This window comes from Lichenostomus cassidix, chromosome W, assembly GCF_008360975.1.
Source record: "Lichenostomus cassidix isolate B80296 chromosome W, HeHo_3.0, whole genome shotgun sequence".
In the NCBI taxonomy this organism is placed as follows: Eukaryota; Metazoa; Chordata; class Aves; order Passeriformes; family Meliphagidae; genus Lichenostomus; species Lichenostomus cassidix.
In genome coordinates this window covers 18,061,070-18,085,087 of record NC_139510.1, presented here as the reverse complement: position 1 = coordinate 18,085,087, position 24,018 = coordinate 18,061,070, and the positions used below count along the sequence as shown (strand labels likewise).

Genomic DNA, 24,018 nt, shown 5'->3' with positions numbered 1-24,018 from the left:
TTAGCCTTCAGCCCTGGAAGCCACAGACAGGCGCCTGTGCTGGTGGAAGGGGGGCAAAAGCTCAGAGAATCTTTCTCAATCCCCCCTTTTCTTTTGTAATTTGTAATTCTTTACAAATCTTGTATGTCATGAAAGTAAATACTTTTCTCTATTTTATATCTAAGTTTATACATTTGCCATTGAACATAAGCATCGCAATTTCAAGTACATAATATCAGACAACAATAACTACTATTGCAGACAGTAAATAACAATGCAATAACACAAATAACTATTACACACTTTTTTAAGTTAGGATTAACATAATTGCAACAGCTTGTATTTATAACTGTACATACTCTTTCTCTTTTCGGCATACAGCAAATCTATAGTTAATTTGTGAGATGCTCTTTATCTTGATTTGCTGTGCTTTTATGGCATCTGCAGTGGCATTCATTATGGTCTCTACAATGGTAGAAAGATTCTTCTTTAGTTTACTTACTTCGGGCCAAGGTATAAACTACCTGGCAAAACTATGAAAATTGGTGGGTTTATATATTAGTATAAAAGTTCGGAGTAAGCTTTGTTAGTTGAGGAACAACACTACTGGTTGAGCGGTTATTTTGAAGAAAAAGAAGAAAGACAGAATCTATAGAAATTCTAAGAGGAATGTTAATTCTTTTGGCTTTCTTGGGCCTTCCATCCCCTAGCAAGTTTCTTTGGAGTCAGGGATGGGGAGAATTGGGCACTGCCTCTGCTGTGTGCATGGCTGGCCCCACTATAGGGCTGGGCTTGGAGCTCTGTGCAGCACTGCCTCCGCTGTGTTCATGACTGGACCTCACTGCAGGGCTGGGATGCTCTGGGGCTAAGGAGCAGTTCACTGTCTCAACAGGGCAAGGCCTGACCTGTCCCTTCCCCACACACACCACACACACAGGCATTTTGAAGTGTTGCAGAGACATTAATTTTTCCAGTTTTTGGCAGCTCACATCATGGCTCCAGACAGTGATCAGGACCACTGATAGCTTTTCTTGCTTGTAAAATGGGGTACTTTTTTCCTCACCTTGGTAGAATTTCTAGCAAACAGAGCAGAAAGGAAAGAGGAAAGCATAAAGGATAACTGACTAAGACTCATGCTGTTAGTTTTTTGCTTGTGATCCATTGGGCTACTTTTTCTCTCCTTTTCAGTCTTTTGTTTTATTCTCCGTAAATCTAGATTATCTTTCAATTTACAGAAAAAATATGCTCACAAATATTAGCTGCTCACATAAATCAACAGATGTTTAGAATCTTTTTATATGATTTTGCGAGCTTTTTCTAGGACTTCAAATGTGCTACTGAAAAATGGAACTTTTAACTGCTACTTTAAATTTAAAATTATCTTTTAAATTGCAGAGCCCAAAGCCTGGCAGATTGGTCTATGACTTTTAGCGATTTTTCAAAGGCAGTATTTTCCGTTTGTGGGGCTTAGCATTCTTAAACACTGGACAAACAAATATGCATTAAACAGCAACAGTTATAAATACTTAGTAGAATAACCAGCCATCATTTTAAAACCTTTTCATTTTAAAATGAAATTATTTTGTTATTGTTATATTTCAATTTTTACAAATTTATATTTAAGCTCATATAGCTTTCTCTTTTTTTTCTGGCTTACTTACCCCTTTGCATCTGAAGCTATACTTGCCATTACAGTTATTACAAGGTTTTCCTAGGATAGCTGACTGTGGATAACACTGTTCTGGAAATACAAAAAACAAAACCATTTCATGTGTTTCGTTTTGGCGTTGCAGCTTTTAACCAATTTACTGTATATTATATTGTCTAATATTGTTCTTTTGTGTCCTCTTTGTCTGGAGTTTCACATTGGTGAGGAGTCTCTGGCTTTAGATCTCACAGTCGTGAGGGAAGTCAACAGTTCTTTTGCTTCTGTGGCTTGAGTGGTTCCTTGTCTCACACAGCTTTTTATCTGATGAGGACACACTGAAGGATGTTAAAACAAACTTGCACAGTGATAACACATGTTAGAGTGGGGAGAAGGATGAATTCTTGCCTCTTTCAACTCCCCATTGGAAATTCTTATACAAATCAAGTTTTTAATAAGTGAGAAATTAAGATTTTATGAATTAATGTTTTACTCTTGCAGGTTAATAAACTTCTTTTTTCCTTATAATTTCTTAAATGCATGTATTACTCTATATGCATATTTAGAATTAGTAAAAGTATTCACTATTTTATCTCGATATACTTTGCAGGACTTTACAAGCACTTACAGCTCTGCTGCTCAAGCTGACTATGTGAGAGGCAATGTTTTACTTATTTTAACTTTCTTTCATTAATGATAGTGTATTTTTTAAATTGTTACTCGTCCAGTACTTTTGAAGACTCACTACTAAATACATTTTCTCCCCAGACCAGGGAGTGCTTCGCGAATCTTCCCTAGCCTGGGTCTGGAGATTTATCACCTGAATGCTGTGCAGTCCTGGGTTTTTTTCAGCTTCTTCAAGGAGGCTGAGTCAAACCCCTTGTTTTTTGTTTTTTTTCCTTAAATACTCTTGTTTTACTATACAAGATTCACAGTACAATAACTGCACTGATCATCTACTCAGATGCCTTTTGAGTTAATAAATCTTTAGCTTGGTGTGAAACTTATGAGATATATTCCTATTGTCAGCTCTTCGGCTTCATTTACTATCAGGGCTTTGGCTGCACAGCTTGCAGACAGTGCGGCCAGCCTCTGGCTACATTCTGAGACAATTAATAGCCACTGGATTTGGTAACTTACAAAATTAGCATCAGGCTACCGTGTCCTCCAAAAGTGGCTGTCAAATTCTCAAAGCATGGGGAAGAACGCTTTTTGCGAAAGTTACTTGCCATGACAACAAACCATACAGAAAGGACTGAACCCCCTTGGGGACTTGAATTAAGCACACATTGTCACGTTCTTGGCTGCTTGAACAGCCCGGACAGTGGCTCAGAGACACACCTTGTCTCCACCTTCTCCTCAGCAGTTCTAAATTTATTTTTTTTTTCTTCTGCAGCAGTTAATTTGAATTTTTTTAAGGCAATTTGTCTGGCTGCTTGAAGGGTAAAGAATTTGAATTAAAAGCACTTGAGCAAAGCTTTGTTCAAAAAAACCAAAACAGCAACTCAGAGTAACCCAGGCAGGAGATTTTAACTTTGAAATAGTTAATTACAAAATTTGGTATATCTTTTCTACAGACATTTTTGCTTTCAGTGTCTCTTTGGCATCACTTTTGCTTTTGCCTTTTTTATCCTTTCTTACATACATTTGCAGTATCTTTCTAACCAGTTTCTTCAGGGCTTATTCAGCCCTTCCTCCAGCCCCTACCCGCACTACTGCCTGGGGGTGCTCATTGTCCCACAAAGTCATTCTGGTGACCTAGACAGAACTCTTAACAGACAATCTACATTTCTAAACATTCCCTCTGCAGTATCCAAACGCAGCCCTTCCCCCTCCTAGGCTCTCAGCAGGCAAGGCCAGCAGCACCACAGGTGATCGGTGTGTCCCACCGCCGCCCTGCCACAGGGGCTGGCAGGGTCAGGGACTGCCTGGTGCTGAGCTCACAACTGTCCCACAGCTCCACCTCGGCTCCACACCTCCCCACAGGCCCCCAGCCCGTGCATCCAGCCCCGCACCTCTGTGCTAGCTCCCGCCGCTCCGAAAGGGGAGGATACAGGGCACTGCAGCTCGCCCTGGGTCAGCTGCCAAAATTTTAGGCAAGATGGGGGAGGGTCTTGAAATACTTCTCCTCTCTTCCTTCTTTTTCCTTCTTTTTCTTTCTTTTTTACTCTAGTTACTTGCAAGCTCTATCTACTACAACATTCTATACAACTATATTTCAGCAGCTACACACAGGAGTTTTAAAGAGGTACTTATTAGATTCAATTAGTTATTTTTATCTCGCGGGCGTTTTTGCATAAATTTATATGCCGGCAAAATACCAATTAACACTGGTAAAATTTTGCACACACTGTACATGCACACACATTAAAAATTTCAGAAGCACTTGAGCAAATAGACAATATCACTTCCTCTCACAATTAATACACGTGCACTAAGTTTAAGTTTCACAACTGTTTCCACACACAAAACACAGAATTTCAAAAGCAAAATCAAATAGACCAATATTAGAAAGGTGTTGGGGTCTGAGTGTTTTCAATTCAGCAGCTAAAATCTTTCCCTTCAATAATATAATCAGCTCCCCCTCCAGATACTCCAAACCAACGGTTTTTATGATTTATACTCATTCACTCTTTGCCACTCGCTTCGCTTTTCTCTGGCCGTTTCTGTCACCACAGAACAGAAACGCAGATAGAGCTCCGCTCTGGCTCCGTGTCGGTGACACGTTTCATTCATTCACACTCACACAGCAACAAAATAATGACAGTAACACAGTAACAAAATAACAACAGACAGAACAAAAATCACAGTATGGTGTAATACAGTGAGGTCCAACCTCTTAAAGGTACCGTTCACTATAGCGGGGTCCAACCCTAGGGTCCAACTTTTTAAAAGTACCTTCTCTTGACAGCGGGGTCCAACCCCGGGGGTCCAACCCCTTGCCTGGGACTAATTTTGGGAGACCCAGTCTCAACCCACCCTCGGGGACTAGCACCCCGGACCTGCACGCATTTCTTTTGAAAGTAGCAAATACCTTAATTTGGTGCAGATGGTCCTTAGTCTACTCCCACCATGAGCCAGAGGACAGCTGAGCTCCCCCTGAAAATTCAGGGTCGCGACTGGGAGGTCTGCTTACCCCAGGATCCGGCAGCCGAGCAGAGTCAGGGTCCCATCTGGGGTGCCAGTTTGATTTGCCCCAATCGAGCTCAGAGACACTTCAGAGACCAAGTCAGAGAAGTGGGTATTTGCTTTATTCGGTGCACCGGATGTGTGGGAATTGTTTCCACCAAACACACATACCTCAGTACCCCAAAGACACAGTGTTATAGGTAAAATCATGAATATTAATTACATTCTTCAGGATAGGAGTGGTTATACAAATCATTTCTCAGAAGTCATTAATATCATTAGCATGTGCACAATGCATGCTCTGTATATCCTGGTGGTCTTTGGAAACCCCCAAAGCCCCCTCCAGGGTGAAGGTCCTTCATGGGATGATTCAGTGGTTTCTGTGCTGGTTTCAAATGCATGCTTAGCTGATAAGCCATCAGGCCAGAGCTGTTACCTACGATTTGAATTTGAATTAAGAGTTTAGCCTTCAGCCCTGGAAGCCACAGACAGGCGCCTGTGCTGGTGGAAGGGGGGCAAAAGCTCAGAGAATCTTTCTCACCTTATTAGCACAGTCTATCCTATCTTCTTATTAAATTCCTTTCTAACTCTTTTCCTGGGTGCTGCCTCTACGTCTGTATGGCCCCTTTCTCCAGTCACATCCTGTTCTTTCTCACAGCGTGTTAATACCGTGACTTCACGGCTATTGGACTATTGGTGTTTGGCACATACACATTAGCCCCCTTATCTTCTAGGGTTCTACACCACACAGTGGCTTAAACATTGATATAGATTTGGTGATCTTAAAGAAAAGAAAAGAAAAGAAAAGAAAAGAAAAGAAAAGAGAAAGGGGCAAATGCATTCTATAAGCTATTTCTAAGATTTGTGGGTAATCTCTTTATAAGTCCCCACAACTTAATTTACAAACCTATCAGCAAAATGAAAGAAAGGTTAACATTAAAAGAACAATCACAGGGTGCAACATCTTGTTACGAATTCCTGTTGCTGTTGATGACCATGCAAATAAAATGTCCCACGGTGAAAAACGAGGTCCACTCTCCTGTTAGGATTAAAAAGGTTTAATAAAAGACAATAGGGGACAGATAAAAGCAAAAGGTCAGTGCTGGGTGCTTTGGCATTCAGCCAAAAAAGCACACCTGGTATGGACAGAGACACCCTTTACATACCCTTCAGGCTAATGCATATTCATAAACAGTTATGCATATTCATATTTTTCTCCCAACTAGTTTGCATGTTCTGGGAACTGTTATCACTCCCAGATTGTGGTTTCTGCAGGTGACAGGTGCTGATAGTTGGAGTGGCAGTGGCAGGGTCCATTTGTGGGATGTTATCCAGTTCAAGCAGACAGTACAAGCATTCTAACAACACTATAACAGCTATTTCACTACTACGTCTAAGCTCAGCTAGCACTAGAAAGAAAGACCTTAGTCATCATTACACAGCAATTTTTCACAGCAAGGCTACCTCTGTAAGAAAATAATTAAAATAATACACATAGTATCCATTGTAATATTTGCAAAAAGCCAACATTATGATATGTATTTATCACAACACCAATGACATTCCCTGTCTTTCTTCACTCGTTCTATTATTCAGTGAATTTCTTCCACATTGCGATGGACAGTAATCAAAGTTTTCTGTCCCTTTTCTTGTGCTTGTTTAAACAGTCATCTCAAGTCCTCACGTTTACCAGTTTCTTTACCAGCATGAGGTTCACACCAATGGGAGTAGGGTGTAAGGCTTGGATTGATTTGCCCCAAGCGAGACCAGAGACACTTCAGAGACAAAGTCAGAGAAATGGATATTTGCTTTTATTCAGTGCACCAGGTGTGGGGGAGTTCACTCCTCCAAACACACACACCTTGGTACCTCCAAAGACACAGTGTTATAGGTAAAATTCATGAATATTTATCACATTCCCTGGGATAGGAGTGGTTATACAAATTATTTCTCAGAAGTCTTTATTATTATTAGCATGTGCATCACGCATGCTCCGTATGTCCCAGTGGTCTTTGGAGACCCCCAAAGACCCCTCTAGGATGAAGGTCCCAATGCACTTTTCACCTTTCTTTCTGGAGCATGCGTAGTCCTTCGTGAGATGATTCAGCGGTTTCTTGTGCTGGCTTCAAATGGATTCTTTTGCCCCTCTTATCTTGATAAGATTAAGGGAATCCTGTTTTTCTGGGTTTTTAGAATTCACATATTCTGTCTCTCAATAGTTAACTTGATAGTTTACCTATTTGACCACTCCTTTCTCAGGATCGAGGTGTAATTAGATTTCGACAACTGGTAAGAGATAACCAGAGCTGAATAATTAAAATCACAACCCTTAACATGAATGTGATAAATACATATTATAATATTGGCTTTTTGCAAATATTAAAATGGATGCTATATGTATAATTCGAATTCTTACAAAAGTAGCCTTGTTATAAAGATATAGTTGTGCCTTTATTTCTGTTACTAACTAAACTTAGACATAGTGGTGAAATAGCTGATATGGTTATTTTAGAATACTTGTGGTTAACTTACAATAATTGAAGCACCTGCTTGGTTGGATAACATCCAATGAACGGTATGATGAAGACTCCTGCCACTGACATTTCAACTATCAGCAACTGTCATCTGCAGAGAACATGGAACAGAGCTCAAGCTGGGGGTGATAGCACGACTGACCGAGACCACAGCCAAGAGGACTGTGCATGCTCTAAAAAAGGCAGATCAGAGGAGGGGCCATGCTAAACAGGTCCTGGAACATGCAAACTCGTTTGGGGGGAAGTGTAAATATGTAAAATTTCTTATGAATATGTATTAGGCTGATGTAATAGGAAAGGTATATAAAGAGTGTCTGCATCAGTGACAGGTGTGCTTCTGGCTAAGTGCCAAGCACCCAGCGCTGTTACTTTTGCTTTCTTGTTTTTGTCCCCTATTGTCCTTTATTAAACTTTTAAATTTTAATAGAAGACTGAACCTCATTTTTCACAATTAATAAATTTACAAATGCAAAAGTTAGAATGATTTTTAATTATTGTCAACGGACTGTCTACAACTACATGGTCACAAAGTGTTCCCAAGCAAACTCATCCCTTGCCTATATACACAAACATGGTTTCTGGGCTGTCACCTGGTCGAATCTCAAAATGTCATGTTTTGCTTGGTGTCAAGACAAATGTCTTGAGCCTTTATTGTATTTCCTTCACAAATAAACTATTGTTGTTCCTGCATAATGCATGTGTCAACATCTTGTGTTGGTTTGAAAACAAACCAGTGGGAGATCACACGTCAAGACTGAAAGTAAAAATAAGTGAAATAATACAAGGAAAAAGCACTGACAAAGTCAGATACAACCTAACACCCTGTTAGGGTGGTGGTAGCAGTCCAACTGAAGTAGTCCAGTTGAAGCGGTGATCCTGTGAAGGTCTAGTCTCCAGCTGAAGATCCAGTGTAGCTCTCGTCCTCTGGGAACCCAGTAGACAGGGCTACCTCAGGCAGTTCCAAGGCCAGGTTATATCCACGTGGGAACACCTGACTCCTCCCTCCTGGGCAGAGCATCCCACAATGGGATGAGATAAGTCCATGAGTCACACGGTGGGTCCCTGATGGCCCATTGCCTGTCATGTGGGGTGGGTCGTTAGCAGCTGATAATAGCTAATGGATGGCCCATTGCCTGTCATCCGGAGTGGGTCATTAGCAGCTGATAGCAGCTAACGGCCCACAGCTGGTGGTAATAGAAAACTACATCTATATTGCAACCTAGGACACATCTATAGTTTTCTTTTTGTTTTCTGCTTTATGGGTCCCTATCCTATGTTCCATAGGGTACAGTATAGTTCCATTGTGAATTAATCCTAAGGCAGTGATGGGATAAATTTCATACATCTTAGCACTAAACACTGTTAAACACAAAGGCATTGTTGGGGCTATAGGTAAAGTTCACCAAACTCAGTGGCATTATCCTAAATTATCTTTCTAATCTCAGCAGGCAAGGTACCATCTTCACCTTCCTGTCATAGTTTGCACTTACAATTGGGCTTGAATACAACCAAGAGCTAAAGAAACATTGTCTTTAAGTGGTTCAAGGGTGTTAACAATTAACTGATGGTCCTTTTCATTGGTTTCCTCCCATCCAGGTAATATCATAGAATCATAGAATGGTTTGAGTTGGAAGAGACCTATAGTGGGTTGGAGCTGCCAAGCACCCACCAAAGCTGCTCTCTCACTCCTTTCCACAGCTGGACAGGGGAGAGAAAATTTAACGAAGGGTTCATGAGTTGAGATAAGGACCAAGAGAAATCACTCATCAAATACCATCACAGGCAAAACAGGCTCAACTTAAAGATATGAAGTGAATTTATTACTAAACAAAATCCAAGCAGGGTAACGAGAAGTAAAATAAACACTTAGAAACACCTTCCCCCCACCCCAGCTCTACCTCCCTCCCCAGCGTCACAGGGAGACAAGGAATGGGAGTTATGGTCCGTTCATCACACGATGTTTTTTCCACTGCTCAGGGAGAGGAGTCATTCCCCTGTTCCAACGTGGGGTCCCTCCTGTGGGAGATAGTTCTTCATGAACTTCTCCAGTGTGAGTCCATCCACCAAGCAACAGTCCTTCCCAAACTGCTGCAACATGGGTCACTCTTCCACAGGGTGCAGTCCTTCAAAGACAGGCTGCTCCAGCATAGGGTCCTCTCTCCATGGGTCTGCAGGTCCCTGCCAGGACCCTGCTCCAGCATGGGCCTCCCACAGGGTCCCAGCCTCCTCTCAGGCATCTACCTGCTCTGGTGTGGGCTCCTCCATGGGCTGCAGGTGGATCTCTGCATCCCTATGGTCCTCCATGGGCTGCAGGGGCACAGCTGCTTCACCATGGTCTTCACCACAGGGTGCAGACACCTCCTTCCTCTCCTTCCCCTCCTTCTCCACTGCCCTTGGTGTCTACAGAGTTGTTCCTCTCACATGTTCCCATCCCACTCTGTCCACAATTACAACTGCACAAAAAATTTTTCGCCTCTTCTTCTTCTAAAATATGTTATCACAGAGGCATCACGGCAATTTCTAATTGGCCCAGCTTTGACCAGTGGCATGTCCATCTGGAGCTGCCAGGGATTGGCTCTGCTGGAGTGAGGAAGTAGCCACCAACATGAATATCAAATTCTTCCTGGTGGACTCCAAATGCTGACAACTTGCTGTAGTACTGCCCACCCACCCAATTCCCACCACCCCTTAATGAAACCACCAACTTAAGAGTCTTTAGAGTCCTTGGCCTTATATTTTACCCAACTTAAAAGCAATGGAATGTCAGTGGTGCTTATTTTCAATCACTGTACTTGTCACAGTAATAGTACATAAGATATTTTCATGGTATTATGATGAAATATCTTTGGGTATAAAGCAGAGTTAAAGTAATACTGCTTCATTATAAGAGATAATTTTAGAAGAGATCATTTTAGGTGTTTATGAAGTAAAGTTTATGAAATTTCTTCATTCTTGGCAGAAGGTCATGGTAAAGAAAAATCCTTATGAAGGTTTCACAGAAATACCTGGTCTCCAAATGCATTGGTGTGTTTGCATAGGAGGAGATGTAGTTGGGGGCAAAAGGGTTCAGTCAGATATAACTTCTATGTTTTTTTTCAGGAAAGTTTAATATATTTCTGTGTTTGGAGTAAAGATTGCATGATTTGGGATTTATGATTCCATGTGTGTGTGAGAACATTAAGCAATTTGTATTTAAATTCTTGAAATATGAAAATGTAGGAATAATAATGGGTAGGATTCTTTTCTTGCACCTTATGCTGATTTTACTTTGAAGGAGCCACTCTTAATTTGTACTGCTGTAAATGAGGAAAGGCTCTTGGAGAGTGGGGGAGGAAACTGTTTCTTCAGAGTAATGTTTAGGTAGAAAAAAAACTTTTATATACTCTCTTGGTGAAGATCTCTCTTAATTTTATTTTTTTAAAAGCTGATAAACATGAAGCTTTTTTTAAAACCAAAAAAAAAGGAGGAAATTAATCTAAGAAAAGACTAATTCAGAACAATAGATTGAGCCCTGTCATTAGTGCCTATATTCCTGTTTGACTTAAGAGTCTTTGCAAGTTCTTCTCTAACTTATTTTCCATCTTTGTTTATTACATGCCAAACAGATGGCCCAGAAATTAGCCAAAGGCAGGAAGAAGGTGCAGTACAACCACCATCCAATTGATGTTACATCTGTTTTTTTGTTTGTTTTGTTGTGTTTTTGAGGGGTTTTTTCTTGTTCTTTTCTCCCTTCGGTAAGGGTTTTTAGATTTATTTCTGAGCTACCATATCAGTTAACATTTCTCAGAAATCAATCACCTGGTTGGCCATCAATAGCCATTGATTATCATTAGCAATTTTGTGTTAGAAATAAGGTGAAGATTTGATTTATCAAAGGGGTACAGGTAGTACCAAAAATGCATACCAAAGAAATAGGACATATGTGTCAAAGGTTTTATTCTGAAAACTGGTAAAGTGAAAAAACATTGCTTTTTTTATTCCTGTATAGGGAGTGTTTTGGTTGATTCACAGCTATTTCAAATAAAGGAAAAAAGTATAGACACAATTACATGCTGATTGACTAATATTTTATTAATATGTCATGATCATAGAGTTCTTAAATAGTCATCTGTTTTTTTTTTAAAGGCACTTAAAAATGAAAGCATTTGCTTTTTGCTAACAAAGGTATGGCTTCTGGAGGGAGTTTGCACATTAATAGCATATTGTCTGACAGTGCCTCTCACCAGAACTGTACTATAAGTTTTTTTTAATTACACTTGTGTTACACATTTTTCCTATTCTGAGCAGTCTCTGTTAAGCCCCTGTATGGGAAGGGAGGTCAGAGTGGTTTTTATGGGATTCAAAATTTTACAAATTGCATCTAACCAACTTTCGTATCCAATACAGTGTTTCCATATATTTTTGTTTAGCTTCTGCAATCTATTACTTTGTTTTGAATTGCTGTTCCGGTGCCTGTTTTTTGTTTGTGGTCTAATATAATTATTAAGGATGTTCACTAATGTTACTGACTCTATTCCATTTATTTGCAGGCTCCAGAAGGCGAATCGCAACCCGTGACTGAAGTGGACCTCTTCATTTCTACACAGAGAATAAAAGTATTGAATGCAGACACACAGGTATGGACAAAGAAGCAGCTTTGCTGGTCAAGCCTTGTTAGTATTATAATAATAGTCCTTTGAAATAGACATTGATCTACCTGCCAAAATCTGACTTTCATGGAGTGCTGGCTCTTATAGTTCCCTCCAAGACTTGCTGGTCAGAAATCTATGCTCGAGAACCACGTCATACATGGAGGTTATCAGAGTTCTCTGACTGATTTGGCAGGTATGCTAATTGCAGTCAGCCCAAAAGGTAAGAAGCTTGGTTCACATAATACAGCACTCTAGGCAGCCTAGTGCCATAATATGACAAGTATGAGCTTGTCCCCAGACAAGCTTGAAGTATTTGATTATGATAAATAATTTGAAGTCCTCAGCATGTTGTGTGTTAAGGCCAAGACACCCAAGTCTTTGTGTTCTTTTCCACATTTTCAAAATGTGCTTTTCTTTGGTTTGCTTTTTTTGAAAGTGAGGCTGTTGTTTCCTCTTGGTTCCTCCTTTCATACAAGATACTTTTTTCCAGTTTGTAGGCATTTACTTAATAAATGTGTAATACTCCCAATAATCTCTTCATAAAACACCAAAAGTGCAATAAAAATCTGCTTAAAATAGCATCTGATACATTTTTTCAATCCTTCAGGAAACTATGATGGATCACCCCCTGAGGACCATTTCTTACATTGTGGATATAGGGAATATAGTTGTCCTGATGGCTCGCAGACGAATGCTGCAATCAAATTCCCAGGGCAATGTGGAAGCATCTCATGCCTCCCAAGATGGAAAAAGGCAACACAAAATGATTTGCCACGTCTTTGAGTCTGAGGATGTAAGAATTTTATCTTGTGATTTTTCTAGGAGGTAAAATGTGAGCACATCTTGACAGACATGAAAGTCTATAGCAAATAATCCCATTTGGCTTGTTCATTACTTGCATAATAATATTTCATCAAAGCAGAACTTCCTTTCTCTTTGCAAAATGGAACCCTGTGTTTTACTTGCAAATTGACTTTATACAGAACTTGGATTTTCAAGTAAATTTAATTTTTTTTAAGACGGTGAGGGGCAGATTCTAAAAGAACATTGTTGCCACAGCTTACATATGCCAGCTCAAGATCTGTAAGAGCGAGCATCCATCAAGGAAGATTATTTTTAAAGGGAGCTTCCATTCCCTAATATTGCCATAAGGATTACTGATACATTACTTTAATGGGTGTGTTAAGCTTTTTTTCTTTATTAGTCTTTCCTTCTGATTTAATTAAAGGTTTCAGAAGGATCAGCTGAAGTTATTCCCCCCATCCTCGTAGTATGATTTTCTCCATAATTTGCCCAGGTACTGAGATTAGTCTAACAGGTCTGTAATTTTCCCGGATCTTCCTCCTGCCCTTCTTGTAAATTGGAATAACGTTGGATAGCTTCCAGTCAGGGGGCACCTCCCAGAGTCTCAGTGCTTTCGGATGAATACCATCAGGCCCCATGGACTTATGATCATGCAGCTGATGCAACTGGTGAGAGCTCAAGTTCTCCCTCTGGATTCTCAGTTTCAAGTAATGCAATGGGTATACCTTTATGTTAGCAGTACTTATCTGTGAAAAGAAGGCTTTACTCATGTTTCTTATGTGGAGTTACTTGCTCATCTGGGTTCACTGCACGGATGACTATGTTGATGTTCTGTTTTGCTTTTTGATTTATTATGTTAGGTTAATTTTTAAATAATATTATTACAGTTGCTTACCTTGTAGGCATCAACCATTGTGCAGCATGTTTCTAACAGCGAATGTGTCAGTGAATGAAACCATTGGAATGTTTGATGTTCTTTTCTTCTTTGGGAATTGCTACAGGCACAGCTGATTGCACAGTCTATAGGTCAAGCATTTAGTGTGGCCTACCAGGAATTTCTGAGGGCAAATGGAATCAATCCGGAAGATCTAAGCCAGAAGGAATATAGTGACTTGCTCAATACCCAGGACATGTTCAATGATGACCTGATTCATTTTTCCAAATCTGAAAACTGCAAAGATGTATGTCTCTGCTTTTTTCTTCCCGTAATACCATTAAGCTCATGTATCCTGAGTTCAGGCCTGTACTGTCAATGATTAGAAAGCTATTAGTGCTTCTAATAAATAACCTCACTGAGGTAATTTCTATCCTTCTCAGTAGGTTTATCCCATGGGCAATTCTGTTTTAAGAGTAAGCAGTGACATTTATCAATAGTTGAACGATTTACTGTGTCTGTGTGTTCTTTTTACCAAACAATTTTCACTTTTGAGACATTACATCAGTGAAGTGAATATACAGTAGACAGCATAAAATTTTTGGAGGCACTGAGGTTTATAAGAGTGGTTGACCATGGATTAAAAAGGCTATATATTTGATGCTGGTTTTGTTAATAAAGATTAAATACTGTAGCACTGTAACACATAGATAATTGGTTCTGAAAACCCAGTCACAATTGCTTTAAATCCCTCCCTGACTTGGTTCTGTCCACCAAAGTCCATCATGTCAGGATTTCTTCTATATCAGCTCCCTCCATCTGTATGAACAGATGATTTCTACTTGGGATGGGGGGGGGTTGAATTAAAATCTCTAATTTTAATGTTATTTGATGGTTAAAGGCATCTAAACTGTGTTAAACTGTATACCCTATTGTGCTTTGTCTTTGAATAAGAAATGCATTTTGCAAATGAAAAGCCTGTGTTTGTTTTTATGAAAACATATGGGGGTGGGATCATCAGTTCCATAGATGAGAAAAAAACTTTTGTTTGAAACTCTCTTTCTTATTATTTAGGTTTACATTGAAAAGCAAAAGGGAGAAATTCTAGGTGTAGTGATTGTGGAATCTGGCTGGGGATCCATTTTGCCTACAGTTATCATAGCCAACATGATGCATGGAGGACCAGCAGAGAAGTCTGGGAAACTAAATATAGGGGATCAGATCATGTCAATTAATGGGACCAGTTTGGTTGGCTTACCACTCTCAACATGCCAGAGCATTATAAAGGTACAGAGAACATTCCTGGATATTACATGTTATAAAACCTTTATTGGAGTACTGGGACGGCAAAAATATAGAACTAGTTGTTTGTTAACTCTGATCTTGTGCGTTTTATAGGAGTTTCATTTTGATGACCTTAAAGTAAAGGGCAAATTCTGTTTTACCTCTTTTCTGAGCCCTAAGAAGGGAACTATGCATTTAGCTGCTTAGATCAGGGCACAGGGCAGGACTTCAGGCCCCAAGGGAATATTTGAATACAAAAGGAAGATGTCTTACTATCTAGAGGCACCTAAACTTCATAGGACAGTCTGAGACAAAGGTGCCTGAAATCTGCATTGGTACAATTTTAGCCTAATTTTTTTTCTTAAAGCTTGTTTCTTTTTTTTTAAACATATTTTACAATTTTCCTAAATTTTGACTTTAAAAGAAAAATGAAACCTCTTTATTTTCTGTAGAAACAACTTCAGTGTATTGGAAAGTATAATGTTTCTTTGAACTTGGCTAAATGGTGAGATTTTTTTAATTGGAAGAACTTTCTTTCAATTGACATGAGAGCATGTAAATACAAAAAGCAGGCAAATCAGCTGGAAATGAAGAGCCTCTGGGGTAGATGCAATATACAAGAGAAGGGGTATTTAAACATCAAAGTTTCAGGAGGGGGAAAGATGCAACCTTTGAGAGTGTTGGAAATTCCGCTAAATTGTTTTCTGGGTTACCTACTAATATAAGCAATTGCCACAGAACTGCTGTATATTGTAGCATGTAGACATGCAATGTAATGCTATATATAACTATAGAAATCCTTCTATGTCCCTGCTGGGTAGTGGTGTTCTGCAGTAAAAAAAAATGTTTGTTTAGTAATACACAAAATAATTCTATCTTTGTTGCCCATGGATTCCTTTCTTAATGCTTGCAATGAAAAATTTGCTATAAAGAGCTGATATTCTGGTTTCTGAAAATGTAAGCACCATGCACTAACAAGTAATATAACAAGCAGTATATTATTTAAATCTCTGAGATAGCCATTCTGGATTCAGAGAATTCAAATGCTATCTTATGAATGCAGTATATTAAAACCTTGGCAACACCACTCTTTTTTTCCTGAAGCAGAAAAAACTTTAAGTATCTCAGGGCCACCTTTAGTGGAACTAAGCTCACTAACCTTCATGTTATCAGCTTTGTCATACTTGCTTTCTATTCCATATCAGTTTTATTTCTAAAACTGGTATATGCTTTTCTCATACAGATGGACTTTTGCTGTAACACATTAAGAATCTTCAGTCCTTTCTCAAAATGAAAACAATCAAAAATCTAGCTTTGCTGTCTTCTGCCTTTAGAAGCCTTTCCACTCCTTTTTTTTTGGATACATGAGGCTGTTGCCAGAGGAACTGCTAGTTATTTATCTTTCTGTTAAGAAGGTAGTTGATGCATTTGCAGGTCTTTATAGCCATGCATCTAGAACTGTTTATGTAACATTTTTGGACAAAACAAATGAACCCCCAAATGAAACATGTCACCCAAGTATATATTTCAATGTTACAGAAATATCCTAAGATTGCAAGTTTTTTTAGTATGCTATAAGGATACAAAAAGATAAGCATTTTATATGGATGGGGAAAATATCTTGCAAGTACTTCATATAAGGTTATTTTTAAATTAGAGATACAAACCTTGCTACTAATTCACTATAAACCATTTAAAAACTGACAAACCTAGGAAAAAACTTTCCATATATGATAGTTATTCCCTAATTGTATTATGCTACTTATGTCTTTTTCAGAAGCACCTGGTGCTAACTACTATCAGAAACAGATTCAGGGAATGTGCAACTGTCATGTCCAGACAGCATTGACTTTTCATCCCAGCAGAATGTCAGTGTCCAGTCGGTACCAAGTCTAGAGTTAGACTCAACAATATCAGCAGCAGCAAAGTGCATGTAGAGACCTCAGCTGTAATAGGAGTTATTTTTCTGAATGAAATCCTAATCTTGTTGAAGTCCATGGCAGACAACCCATTGTTTTCAATGGGACCCATATTTGACTTTGTGCATCTGAAAGAATTTCAAAAGCAGGTGTTGGAATTGATAAATGTGAACATAATTGAAGCTTGAAGCTACTGCACTCTCTACATAGCATCTCTTTCCCATATGTTCTGTTTATTGAAGGCTAAATGTGTGCAAATGCAATGTTTAAGAGCAATGTGTGTTCAGTTCTACATGTTCTATAGAAAAAAGGGGATCTAACACAGGAGTTGGATTTATCTACAAGAAACACCTCTGAATGCTTGAATATGTGTAATGGTCAGACTCTACAATTATCTCCACTTTTATGTTTGGGTTTTCCTTCTTCATGTAGTTCTTCTGGTAGCAAAGATTTAATAGTGAATGGGATAAATCCAGTTTAGAAGGGAGGGGTAATGTAAATATGCGTATTGCTTAATATACAGACTTGATGTTTGCATTACAAAATTGAATATAACTACACCAGGAAAGCCACTTATTTGTAACTATCTACTTTAGCTGCATATTTTAAATTTCATTTCCCAGACAGAATGTTTGGCAGTTTTCTGGTCAACTGCATAGACCTGCTTTTTGTTTCCTTTGCTTCATTTAGAACAGTAATTTGCATTCTCAAATTAAGAAATTACCAACAGGAAGCTAGATTTCTTAAAACAGCCAAATTAGCTTCTTGACAAGAAGAGGCTTAAACTGCATCATTCAATTCACTGAGCATCTTGTTGCTTGTGTCTGGTATTCAAGAATCATCCTGTTTCATAATGATACATTCAAAGAATTGCTTATTCAGGCTTATTCCTATATTAACATTCCAAGTATTGTTTTTCCTAGTGCTCATGTTTAATTGTTTCACCCCATCTTTGTCAGCATTTTTCATGCTGATTGTTATTTTTTGCAGGGTTTGAAAAACCAAGCCCAAGTTAAACTGAATGTAGTTAGATGTCCTCCAGTCACCAGAGTCTTGATCAGGAGACCTGACCTCAGATACCAGTTAGGCTTCAGTGTACAGAACGGGATTGTAAGTAGATTCCATACCATCTGGTGATGCTTTTATATGTTAAAGTTTACATATGTAATTAATTGTATTTTTTCCCTCACTGCAGCAGAGTCTAAGACATCAAAGCTGAACTGGTCAAAGTTATTCATCTGACTTTTTTTCCCAGTCAAAAGTAGGAAAAGACACTTTATTTCATAGCTTTAGAATCAATCAGAGGAGTAAAAGGGCTGATTGCAGTTAAAGAAGGCTGCTTTCAGTCTGTAGCATTTGTATCTCTGACCAAAATATTGTCTATGGTCTCAAAAAAAAGTCTTTGATTCTCAATGCAAGGCTTATGCACTTTGAACTTTTTGTAAACTATGACTCTTCATACACTCTTAAATTTTCAAACCATGAAGTAACAAGTATAATACAGATAGATGGTTTCTTTTGGAAGAGAATGTGTAGTATTCAATTGCTAATAAATGTTGCTTTGAATGAGTGATTCACTACATTTTAGACTTTGTTGCAGACAGATGCATGTAAATACTGAATTATCACTTGTGGTCAAAAGCCTCTGTTCCACATCAAAACTGTGATAATTTTGTCCTTTCCCTTCCAGATCTGTAGCCTTATGAGAGGAGGTATAGCAGAACGAGGAGGAGTGCGAGTTGGCCATCGTATCATTGAAATCAATGGGCAGAGTGTTGTAGCAACATCTCATGAGAAAATTGTTCACATTCTCTCAAATGCTGTTGGTGAGGTAGGAGCAAGCAGTATGCCTAGACAGTATTGCATATTTCATCATCATTGCCTCTTTTGGGTTGTTATTGTTCAAATATAAATACTAGAAGTGAGAATGAGAACCACCAAGGGTTTTCTTATTATTGAAGTGTCCACAACTTCAGATAAAACTGATAATTGGTACATACTCAACACCTTAGAGAATCCTTTTTCCCCAGACCTTAGTATGGATATGAAAATTCTCAGGCTTTTCCTTTTCCTTCTGTCCTATGTTACCTCAGCTAGTTTCCTCCCTAGTGCTCCCTGGACTATGGACACTCATGTTTGGTAGCATGCCTAATAGGAGTATTGATTAACACATTTTATTACCTTCTAGATTCCTATGAAGACCATGCCAGCTGCTATGTACAGACTGTTGACTGCACAAGAGCAACCAGTTTATATCTAAGACTGACACCTCATGTTCGCAACATGCATGAAGGATAGTTCTTCTCATTACTGTTTGTTTCTAGGGCTGCATTTGTGTTTGCAGATACATTTTTCTCTCCCCAACATTTGTTGTCTATAGAGGGGGAGGGAAAATATAGCCATGAGACTTTTTGGTTGCATCTATATACAAGTAAAGCTTTATGCAACTCCATACACAGAGTAAAATAGCAGCAGCAGCAGTATCCATGGTAAGATTCACAAAAAAAAGACTTACATGCCTATGAAGAATGAGTAACTCATGCTTTCATAAAACCCATTGTTCAAATGTACACCCTTTATTTTCTATTCTTCAGGATAGTAGAACCCCAAGAAGTGCTATGAGAGTTGATACAAACAATGCAATTTTGACATGTTTCAGCAAATAGTTCAGGAGATGTGATTTTCTGCAGTTGGGTCCCTGTCATGGGTTTGAGACAGGACCTTGCCAGGAGGACGCACAGAAAAAGGGCAAACAGGCTTCAAGCTTAAAGTTGCAAAAAGTGTTTAATTACCTAACAGAGTTGGAGGATAAATGCAGACAAAAATAAACTTTTCATACAGTTTTTGTTCATTCCCCCCTCCCTCTTAAGAACCTATAGTATTCACCCCCTTTCCTCTTTTACAGTCAACAAGCCGGGTTGGGGGGGGGGAGGGGCAGGGTGTGGGGTCTCTTTTCAGTCCACAGAGCAGATTCTCAAATTTACTCATCACCACAATTCTTCTACTACAAATACTCTTTATCTCTACTTGTTTCTCTCTCTCTCCACAGTTTTTCTGCTCTCACCCCCACCCTCTTAAGAAGCAATCTCAGCACTCACCCCCCCCTCCTTCCCTCTTTCTAAACCAGCAACACAGACAGGGGCAGGTTGAGGGGTCCTCTGGTCAGTCCAATCAGGAAAAGAGGTTCTCTACTTAGCCAGGGGTCCTTCCCACGAGAGACAGTCCTCTGGGAACTTCTTTGGCGTGGGTCCAATCTCATGAGCAACATCCCACCCGAATTTTCTGCTGCAACTGATTCGCCCCAATCGAGCTCAGAGACACTTCAGAGGCCAAGTCAGAGAAGTGGGTATTTGCTTTATTCGGTGCACCGGATGTGTGGGGATTGTTTCCACCAAACACACATACCTCAGTACCCCAAAGACACAGAGTTATAGGTAAAATCATGAATATTAATTACATTCTTCAGGATAGGAGTGGTTATACAAATCATTTCTCAGAAGTCATTAATATCATTAGCATGTGCACCACGCATGCTCCGTATATCCTGGTGGTCTTTGGAGACCCCCAAAGCCCCCTCCAAGGTGACAGTCCTTCATGGGATGATTCAGTGGTTTCTGTGCTGGTTTCAAATGCATGCTTAGCTGATAAGCCATCAGGCCAGAGCTGTTACCTACGATTTGAATTTGAATTAAGAGTTCAGCCTTCTGCCCTGGAGGCCACAGACAAGCGCCTGTGCTGGTGGAAGGGGGGCAAAAAGCTCAGAGTCTCAATCCCCCCTTTTCTTTTGTAATTTGTAATTCTTTACAAATCTTGTATGTCATGAAAGTAAATACCTTTCTCTATTTCATATTTAAGTTTATACTTTTGCCATTGAATATAAGCATCGCAATTTCAAGTACATAATATCAGACAACAATAACTACTATTGCAGACAGTAAATAACAATGCAATAACACAAATAACTATTACATACATTTGTTTAAGTTAGGATTAACATAATTGCAACAGCTTGTATTTATAACTGTACATACTCTTTCTCTTTTGGCATACAGCAAATCTATAGTTAATTGTGAGATGCTTATCTTGATTTGCTGTGCTTTTATGGCATCTGCAGTGGCATTCATTATGGTCTCTACAATGGTAGAAAGGTTCTTCTTTAGTTTACTTACTTCGGGCCAGGGTATAAACTACCTGGCAAAACCGAAAATTGGTGGGTTTATATATTAGTATAAAAGTTCGGAGTAAGCTTTGTTAGTTGAGGAACAACACTAATGTGGAGAGATATTGGTTGAGCAGTTATTTTGAAGAAAAAGAAGAAAGACAGAATCTATAGAAATTCTAAGAGGAATGTTAATTCTTTTGGCTTTCTTGGGCCTTCCATCTCCTAGCAGGTTTCTTTGGAGTCAGGGATGGGGAGAATGGAGCACTGTCCTCTGCTGTGTCCATGACTGGCTCCACTATAGGGCTGGGCTTGGATCTCCGTGCAGCACTGCCTCTGCTGTGTCTATGACTGGACCTCACTGCAGGGCTGGGATGCTCTGGGGGTGAGGTAAGGAGCAGTTCACTGTCTCACCGGGCAAGGCCTGACCTGTCCCTTTCCCACACACCATACACACAGGCATTTTGAAGTGTTGCAGAGACATTAAATTTTTCAGTTTTGGCAGCTCACATCATGGCTCCAGACAGTGATCAGGACTACTGATAGCTTTTCTTGCTTGTAAAATGGGGTACTTTTCTTCCTCACCTTGGTAGAATTTCTAGCAAACAGAGCAGAAAGGAAAGAGGAAAGCATAAAGGATAACTGACTAAGATTCTCATGCTGTTAGTCTTTTGCTTGTGATCCATTAGGCTATCTTTTCTCTCCTTTTTAGTCTTTTGTTTTACTCTCCATAAATCTAGATTATCTTTCAATTTACAGAAAAAATATGCTCACAAATATTAGCCACTCACAAAATCAACAGATGTTCAGGATCTTTTATACGATTTTGCGAGCTTTTTCTAGGACTTCAAATGTGCTACTGAAGAATGGCACTTTTAACTGCTATTTTAAATTAACTTTTAAATTGCAGAGCCCAAAGCCTGGCAGATTGGTCTATGACTTTTAGCGATTTTTAAACACTGGACAAACAAATATGCATTAAACAGCAACAGTTATAAATACTTAGTAAAATAGCCAGCCATCCTTTTGAAACATTTTCATTTTAAAAATGAAATTATTTTGTTATTGTTATATATCAATTTCACAAATTTAGATTCAAGCTCACATAGCTTTCTCTTTTTTTTTTCCTGGCTTACTTACCCCTTTGCATCTGAAGCCATACTTGCCATTACAATTATTACAAGGTTTTGCTAGGATAGCTGACTGTGGATAACACTGTTCTGGAAATACAAAAAACAAAACCATTTAATGTGTTTCATTTTGGTGTTGCATCTTTTAACCAATTTACTGTATATTATATTGTCTAATATTGTTCTTTTGTGTCCTCTTTGTCTGGAGTTTCACACTGGAGAGGAGTCTCTGGCTGTGGATCTCACAGTCGTGAGGGAAGTTAGCAGTTCTTTTGCTTCTGTGGCTTGAGTGGTTCCTTGTCTTACACAGTTTTTGTCTGATGAGGACACACTGAAAGATGTTAAAACAAACTTGCACAGTGATAACACATGTTAGAGTGGGAGAATGATGAATTCTTGCCTCGTTTAACTCCCCATTGGAAATTCTTTTAATAAGTGAGAAATTAAAATTTAATAAACTTCCCTTTTTTTCTTATAATTTCTTAAATGCATGTATTACTCTATATGCATATTTAGAATTAGTAAAAATATTCACTATTTTGTCTTTATATACTTCGCAGGATTTTATAAGCACTTACAGCTCTGCTGCTTGAGCTGACTATGTAAGAGGCAATGTTTCACTTATTTTAACTTCATTTCATTAATGATAGTGTATTTTTCAAATTGTTACTCTTCTAGTACTTTTGAAGACTCACTACTAAATACATTTTTTCTCCAGACCAAGGAGTGCCTCGCGAATCTTTCCTAGCCTGGGTCTGGAGATTTATTACCTGAATACCGTACGGTCATGGGTTTGTTTTTGTTTTTTTTTCCAACTTCCTCAAGGAGGCTGAGTCAAACCCCTTGTTTTTGGGTTTTTTCTTTTTTTCTTAAATACTCTTGTTTTACTAGACAAGATTCACAGTACAATAACTGCGCTGGTCATCTACTCAGATGTTCTTTGAGTTAATAAATCTTTAGCTTGGTGTGAAACTTATGAGGTATATTCCTATTGTCAGCCTTCGGGCTTCACTTACCATCAGAGCTTTGGCTGCACAGCTTGCAGACAGTGCGGCCAGCCTCTGGCTACATTCTGAGACAATCAATAGCCGCCAGCCACTGGATTTGGTAACTTATAAAATTAGCATCACGCCACCGTGTTCTCTAAAAGTGGCTGTCAAATTCTCAAAGCATGGGGAAGAACACCTTTTTGCAAAAGTTACTTGCCATGACAACCAACCATACAGAAAGGACTGAACCCTCTTGGGGACATGAATTAAGCACACATTGTCACGTTCTTGGCTGCTTGAACAGCCCCGGACAGTGGCTCAGAGACACACCTTGTCTCCACCTTCTCCTCAGCAGTTCTAAAATTTTTCCTCTGCAGCAGTTAATTTGCATTTTCTCTAAGGCAATTTGGCTGGCTGCTTGAAGGGTAAAAAATTTGAATTAAAAGCATTCGAGCAAACCTTTGTTCAAAAAAACCAAAACAGCAACTCAGAGTAACCCAGGCAGGAGATTTTAACCGTGAAATAGTTAATTACAAAATTTGGTATATCTTTTCTACAGACATTTTTGCTTTCAGTGTCTCTTTGGCATCACTTTTGCTTTTGCCTTTTTTATCCTTTCTTACATACATTTGCAGTATCTTTCTAACCAGTTTCTTCAGGGCTTATTCAGCCCTTCTTCAGCCCCCACCCGCACTACTCCCTGGGGGTGCTCACTGTCTCACAAAGTCATTCTGGTGACCTAGACAGAACTCTTAACAGACAATTCACATTTCTAAACATTCCCTCTGCAGTATCGAAACGCAGCCCTTCCCCCTTACTCTTATTTAATTGCAAGTTCCATCTACTACAACATTCTATACAACCATATTTCAGCAGTTACACACAGGAGCTCTAAAGAGGTATTTATTAGATTCAATTAGTTATTTTTATCTTGCGGGCGT

General features: G+C 39.1%; 1 protein-coding gene across 3 annotated transcripts in view; it reads left to right on the top strand.

Annotated features, from left to right (window-relative positions):
• Positions 1–19,493, top strand: part of LOC146425621 (amyloid-beta A4 precursor protein-binding family A member 1-like) — a 232,581-nt gene extending 213,088 nt beyond the window's left edge. For 2 of the 3 annotated variants that reach the window (XM_085041585.1, XM_085041583.1), the window contains 8 exons: positions 10,893–10,925; positions 11,817–11,903; positions 12,526–12,711; positions 13,724–13,903; positions 14,671–14,883; positions 17,790–17,909; positions 18,490–18,630; positions 18,988–19,493. In XM_085041585.1, coding sequence (XP_084897711.1) covers positions 10,893–10,925; positions 11,817–11,903; positions 12,526–12,711; positions 13,724–13,903; positions 14,671–14,883; positions 17,790–17,909; positions 18,490–18,630; positions 18,988–19,059 — 1,032 coding nt within the window. In that variant the 3' untranslated portion in view covers positions 19,060–19,493. The remainder of the gene's footprint in view (positions 1–10,892; positions 10,926–11,816; positions 11,904–12,525; positions 12,712–13,723; positions 13,904–14,670; positions 14,884–17,789; positions 17,910–18,489; positions 18,631–18,987) is intronic. The other variant, XM_085041584.1, reaches the window with a different exon arrangement.
• The last annotated feature ends 4,525 nt before the right edge of the window (positions 19,494–24,018 follow it).